The 7,140-nt window shown below is 33.4% G+C and overlaps 1 protein-coding gene across 3 annotated transcripts in view; it reads right to left on the bottom strand.

The window, feature by feature from the left end:
- LOC137648901 (E3 SUMO-protein ligase EGR2-like) overlaps positions 1 to 6,682 on the bottom strand; it is an 87,321-nt gene extending 80,639 nt beyond the window's left edge. Inside the window, exon 1 of one of the 3 annotated variants that reach the window (XM_068382075.1) lies at positions 5,368 to 6,682. In XM_068382075.1, the coding sequence (XP_068238176.1) occupies positions 5,368 to 5,404 (37 nt within the window). In that variant the 5' untranslated portion in view covers positions 5,405 to 6,682. The remainder of the gene's footprint in view (positions 1 to 5,367) is intronic. The other 2 variants (XM_068382073.1, XM_068382074.1) reach the window with 2 other exon arrangements.
- Positions 6,683 to 7,140: the final 458 nt, after the last annotated feature.

Below are 7,140 nucleotides of genomic sequence, written 5' to 3'. Positions count from 1 at the left end.
TACCCCAGTGAGGAAAGCAAACAAGGAAATAGATAATTAGCCCACATGGCTCTAACAGAGAAAAGCAGCCCAGCGAGGAAAGGTAATAAGGAAATAAATAAACAAGAGAAGAATAAACAATCAAAAGAACTCTAATCCAGGACAGAGGAAGAAAATTATTTATGGGAAAAGATTCAGACGTCAACAAACAATTTGTCCAGTACTTTCACATACTGGGAAATATCCTGTGCAATTGATGATCATTGCAATGCAACAGAAAATGAATTGGCGTATCCATTGCGTTTCAATCTGGGTTATTTATATCATTGGTGAAGGAAGGTGTTCCTTACCATTAGTTTGATGTCACAGTTGAATCTTATACCACAATCGACTCTTATACCACAATTAACTCTTATACCTCAATCGATTCTTATACCACTATTGACTCTTATACCACAATCAACTCTTATACCACAATTAACTCTTATACCACTATTGACTCTTATATGAACTTCCTAATCGGGTGGTTGAATCAGTAGAACTTCAAAAGTTCAAAGTTGGAGCAAATGCTTTTTTGTTGACCAGGCGGACATAGTCTTTTTATAGTTTATTTATGACATATTTGTTTTTTATGTTGTTGATAGTTTATTATATGACATGTCTGTTTAGACTTTGTTTCTTATTTTAGAATGATTTATTGTTAATTTGTTCTCTTCATTTATTTATTTCCTTATTTCCTTTCCTCACTGGGCTATTTTTCCCTGTTGGAGCCCCTGGGCTTATAGCATCTTGCTTTTCCAACTAGGGTTGTAGCTTGGATAGTAATAATAATAATAATAATAATAATACCACTAATGACTCTTATACCATAATCAACTCTTATACCACTATTGACTCTTATACCACTAATGACTCTTATACCATAATCGACTCTTATACCACTATTGACTCTTATACCACAATCGAGTCTTATGCCACTATTAACTCTTATACCACAATTGACTCTTATACCACAATCGACTCTTATACCAATATGGACTTATACCACTATTGACTCTTATACCCTAATTGACTCTTATACCACAATTGACTCTTATACCTCAATCGACTCTTATACCACAATTGACTCTAATACCTCAATCGACTCTTATACCACAATTAATTCTTATACCATAATTGATTCTTATACCGTAATTGACTCTTATACCACAATCGACTTTTGTACCTCATTCGACTCTTATACCACAACTGACTCTTATACCATGATCGACTCTTATGCCAATATTGACTCTTATACCATAATTGACTCTTATGCCAATATTGACTCTTATACCATAATTGACTCTTATGCCAATATTGACTCTTATACCATAATTGACTCTTATGCCACTATTGACTCTTATACCACAATTGATTCTTATACCACAATTGACTCTTATACCACTATTGACTCTTATACCATAATTGACTCTTATACCACTGTTGACTCTTATACGATAATTGACTCATATACCACTTTGGACTCTTATACCATAAATGAATCTTATACCACAATCGACTCTTATACCACAATTGATTCTTATACCACAATCGACTCTTATACCACAATTGATTCTTATACCACAATCGACTCTTATACCACAATGGACTTATACCACAATTGACTCATACTACAACTAACTCTTATACTATAATTGACTCTTATACCTCAATCGACTCTTATACCATAATTGACTCTTATACCACTATTGACTCTTATACCACAATTAACTCTTATACCACAATCGACTCTTATACCACAATTGACTCTTATACCACAATCGACTTATACCACAATTAACTCTTATACCACAATTGACTCTTATACCACAATCGACTTATACCACAATTAACTCTTGTACCACGATTGACTCTTATCAACGGAAAGATTGTGAACCAAAATATTTCTGCAATTGCATAACGTTATTTTTTAACATACTTGCAAAAAAATAATAAATTGACTTCATCTCAAACTATTATTAATTAATAATAATTAATCTGCATAGTTTTCGCTGTCTTGGGATAGAGGAATAATTAAGACTTAAAAAACACCTGAAGAATTAGATATAAAAAACACCTAAAGAATTAGATAAAAAAACACCTAAAGAATTAGATAAAAAACACCTGAAGAATTAGATAAAAAAACACCTGAAGAATTAGATATAAAAACACCCGAAGAATTAGATATAAAAAACACCTAAAGAATTAGACAAAAAGAACACCTAAAGAATTAGATATATATAAAAAACACCTTGAGAATTAGATAAAAAAAACACCTAAAGAATTAGATAAAAAAACACCTAAAGAATTAGATATATATAAAACACCTTAAGATTTAGATATAAAAAACACCTGAAGAATTAGATATAAAAAACACCATCTGAAGAATAATTAGCTATAAATATAGATGTCAGTAAACTCGCTTGTTAAAAAAAAAATAATAATAATAATAAATAAAAATAATCAGTTGACTTCCTCTCGTGATTTTATCTCAAGCATTTAATAATTTATAATTTATAATTAATTTAAATGGTTTTCGCTCTTTCGGGCCATAGGAGAAATGTATGGATGTCAATTTGACACTATTGGAAAATCTTCGGCTGTTTTTAATCAGGCTGAAAACTAAACGCATTGAAACTTTTTTTTTTTTATATTGTTTTCTTACGAAGCGATGAAGAAATGTATTATTATTATTATTATCATCATTATTTTTACTATTATTACAAGCCAAGCTACAACCCTAGTTGAAGGATGCTATAACTCCAAAGGGCTTAATAGCGGTGTTTCTTAAAGGTATTATTATTATCATTATTATTATTATTATTACAAGCCAGGCTACAACCCTAGTTGGAAAAGAAAGATGCTATAATCCCAATGGCTCCAATAGGGAAATATTATTATTAGTATTATTACTTGCCAAGCTACAACCCTAGTTGAAAAAAGTAGCATGGCATAACCCCAGGGGCTCCAACAAGGAAAAAATAGCCCAGTGAGGAAAGGAAATACAGAAATAAACAAACTACAAGGGAAGTAATGAACAATGAACACGAAATATTTCAACATTAGAAACAACATTAAAATAAATCTATCCAATATATAAATTTTCTACTGATTGAAATACCTGATTTGAACGACGCTTCTACAATCTGGTCACATGATTGGAAGGGAGGAATGTAAAACGAACGTTTGAAATCAGGTGATATTAGGAACATGCAAAAGAAGTGAATGTTGAGGTTACGCAAACGCAAGCATGTACGCATGCATGTCTTAAAATGTGCACAAATATACAAACTTATAAGTTACGCATATGCGTATTTAAATCTGAAAATGTCTACAAATATACAAATTTATAAGTTACGCATATGCGTATTTAAATCTGAAAATGTCTACAAATATACAAACTTATTAGTTACGCATATGCGTATTTATAAAATATACTTATAAAGAAAAAAAACGCATATTTATAACTTAAGCACATACGTATCAACAAAATGAAGATACAAATAAAAATCGCATTCTTATAAGTTACGCATATGCGTATATAGTGAACAGAGAGCTACACCAGATATTAAAAAATATACGCATGCGTATACGATTACAGGAACACGTTTTTACATAAAATTATTCTTATTACGCACAAATGAATATACACAACGACAGATAAATACAATATAATAAAGAAATAAATATTACGCAAGAGGAAAAATATATAAAATTTGATATGTTACGCAAATATGAAAGATAAATAAGATGTTGACACTCAAACACAAGTAACTGAATAATAATAATAATAATAATAATAATAATAATAATAATAATAATAATAATAATAATGTCACACCGACTATAAGCAGAAAAAATGAACACCGAGATGAAAAGTAATTATTAATAGCTATTTGAACTATAATAAGTTGAATAACGCAAAGTATATATATATATATATATATATATATATATATATATATATATATATAATAAAATGTTCACTTCATAGAAATTTATATCATAAGTTGTAATTAAGAGGAAAAATAACATTGTCATGTCTGGTCCTATATCGAATCATAGGATAATGAAAAATGAATTTTATACAATAGAGTATTTTTTTAATAATTTTCAAACTATGCCCCCCCCCCCATAATAAACTGCACGAACGAAATGCCTATACGGAACATATAGCAATATCCGCTAGGCCAATGAGGTATAGTATGAAGGAAATTAATACGGAATATCGGCAGGATAAAACAGGCGACAGTTAATAAAATACTGTTTCTTGGTTTCAGACGAATTTTAAGGAATACAAAATCTAATTTAAGGAATACAAAATCTAAATATAATTGAATTAAATAAAACGTTTGTGTTTAATCGCATAAACCTATATACGTCTATATATGACATTAATATCGTTCATTTAACTTATCATAATAACAATTTATATAAACTTCTACGAACGAGGAAATCGGATATATTTAATTAGAATATTCACGTAGGCCTAGACTGACATGAGAATATTCCCATAGGCCTAGACTGACAATTTTTTTTTAATGTTTCTCTATAATTATATTGTGTTAATTAATTTGACGAATTCTGATCAGAAATTAAATCTTAATTTTAAGAAAATTGTTAGTTTAAAGAAAAGTTTTTTTTTCCTATTAGATAATTTCTCTATCCTGGTTCTAAGAAAAACCCAATGACGAAATAGGAAAAATTAGCTACTAGGAGGACGTAGAAAAATATATTAAAACTAGAAATAAGGAAAGAATTTGAAACAGAATCACCTTTAGAAGAATTAGTTATAAAAAACATCTTTTGAAGAATTAGATAAAAACATATTCTGAAGAATTATCCTTCAGGTGTTTTTATATCTAAATATAAAAACACCTGAAGGATAATTATATAGGAAAACACCTTTAGGAGAATTATTAGATATAAAGAACACCTTCTGAAGAATTAGATTTAAAAAAAAAACACCTTTTGCAGAATCATATATAAAAAAACACCTTCTGAAGAATTAGATATGAAAACACCTGAAGAATTAATTTAAAAAAAACACCTTCTGAAGAATTAGATATGAAAAACACCTGAAGAATTAGATTAAAAAAAACACCTTCTGAAGAATAATTAGATATAAAAAAACACCTTCTGAAGTTATCAAATATAAAAATCACCTTATTAATATAAACACACCTTTTGAAAAATAATTAGTTATAAAAACCTTCTGAAGAATAATTAGCTATAAAAAAAACCTTTTGAAGAATAATTAAGACAAAAACACCTGAAGAATTAGATATAAAAAAACACCTTCTGAAGATTAATTAGCTATAAAAAAAACACCGTTTGAAATAGGCCTACCTGATATGGGCAGTGAATCGCTTGCAGACGAAAGCATCAAATCAGTTCTTGTATCAATCACAGAAACGGGGTCAGTGCTTGCAAATGGAACGGGGCTAGTAGTAGCCAGCCCTCCTCTTCTTCGCCTCCTCCTTGGACGATTTCCTGGTGGTGGGAGCTAGTAGCAGCAGCAGTAGCAGTAGAAGGAAATGTTCTTCGTCTCCGGCAGTCCTTCCGTAGGGCTCCGGTCATTATGGACCCAGCCTCCTCTCTTTCTCGTGTGTTCCTTCCCTTCCGAGGGAGGGAGCGGGTTGTGGAGCTGTCCTTCTTCTCGTAGTTCCCTTCAGAGGCGACCTTCTTCTCTTAGTTCCCTTCGGAGCACTCTTCTCCTAAGTTCCCTTGATATGTTAAGTGCTAGTAAAATGTCTCCAGACAACAGACAGAAGGAGGAAGCCAGTTTCGTGTGTGACACACGCCTTGTCACTATTCAATTCGATTGTTAATGTTGTTGTTGTTGTATTTTGACCGCTGACGGAAAAATCTATTGCTTCTAAGTTTCCCTTCAATTGCACTTAGTTCTTGAGGCTTTGAGACGACGGTGGCTTCTGCAGACGTCATCAAAATAACCAAATAACAAAAAAACAAAAAAGGATGTTGATATGGTTCAGGTAGGAGCAGAAAGCAAAAGTTGGAGGCGTCGCACGCCCCAAGGTCTGCAAAAATGCCTTTGGAATATCGGAAGGCCGTTCGAGTATGGGGGAAGGAAAGGGGGAAGAGAGGGAAGTTTTTGGTTTGATGGAGGAAACGGGGGAAATATAAGGATTTGGAAACACACTTGTATGGGAGTTTGAAATTTTGAGGGGGACTATGGGTACACAATGCAGGTAAGGTGCATTTCAAACATACACACACACACACTCACTCTTAACCAAGTTTTTGAAAATCAAAATCCCTCCCCCCGAAAAAAGTTTAGCTTTTGTTTTTTAGTGTCTTTTTGTTTTTGTTTTTCCTCTTCTGCACCGCCAAACTTAAAACCAAAAAAACTGTCCTGGGGGATAAAAGTTTTATAAAAAAAACTTTTGCTTGAGTATCACACACACACACCCGGAGGAATATGTTTAAAACGCCTTTTAAAACAATAAAATAAGAAAAGTTTCTCGTCCGATAGCAGGAGGTTCGCGAGATGTGGCTGACGATGATGTTGTTGTTGTTGGTGAGGATGATGATGATGATGATGATGTTGCAGCAGATGCGATGCAGACATCCGCCTACACGGGAGGTTAGCGGGATACTGGTGCTCTCTTCTACTGGTGGCCAGGCCAGGGCTCACTCACACTGCTTTGGCCTGCCTGCCTGCCTGCCTTTGCCTTTGCCTTGCCTGCCTTTGCCTTGCCTGGCAGCCTGCACCCCTCACCACACACACTTCTTGTCACCTACACTCCCGCAATCAATACAAGCAGAGCCTCTGTCTGCTTGTAGGAGGAGGAGGAGGAGCAGCGCTGGCGAGTGAAGGCGAGCAAGCGACCAGTAGCTCAGGTGGAGGTTGGTGTGATAGTGCAGGTAAGGCTCTTCTTCTCTGCTTAAAATATGGACAGAGAGAGAGAGAGAGAGAGAGAGAGAGTGCCGATGATGCGTGATTGTTTGTGATGAGAGAGAGAGAGAGAGAGAGAGAGAGAGAGAGAGAGAGAGACTATGTTTGTATGCGTGTAAGGGATATAAGAGGAGCATCAGTTTATGTGTAACACCACTGCCACCACACTCCTTCTACCACCACCACTACTACTAGTACTACTA

This window comes from Palaemon carinicauda, chromosome 10, assembly GCF_036898095.1.
Source record: "Palaemon carinicauda isolate YSFRI2023 chromosome 10, ASM3689809v2, whole genome shotgun sequence".
In the NCBI taxonomy this organism is placed as follows: Eukaryota; Metazoa; Arthropoda; class Malacostraca; order Decapoda; family Palaemonidae; genus Palaemon; species Palaemon carinicauda.
This window is presented reverse-complemented; position numbering and strand designations above follow the sequence as displayed.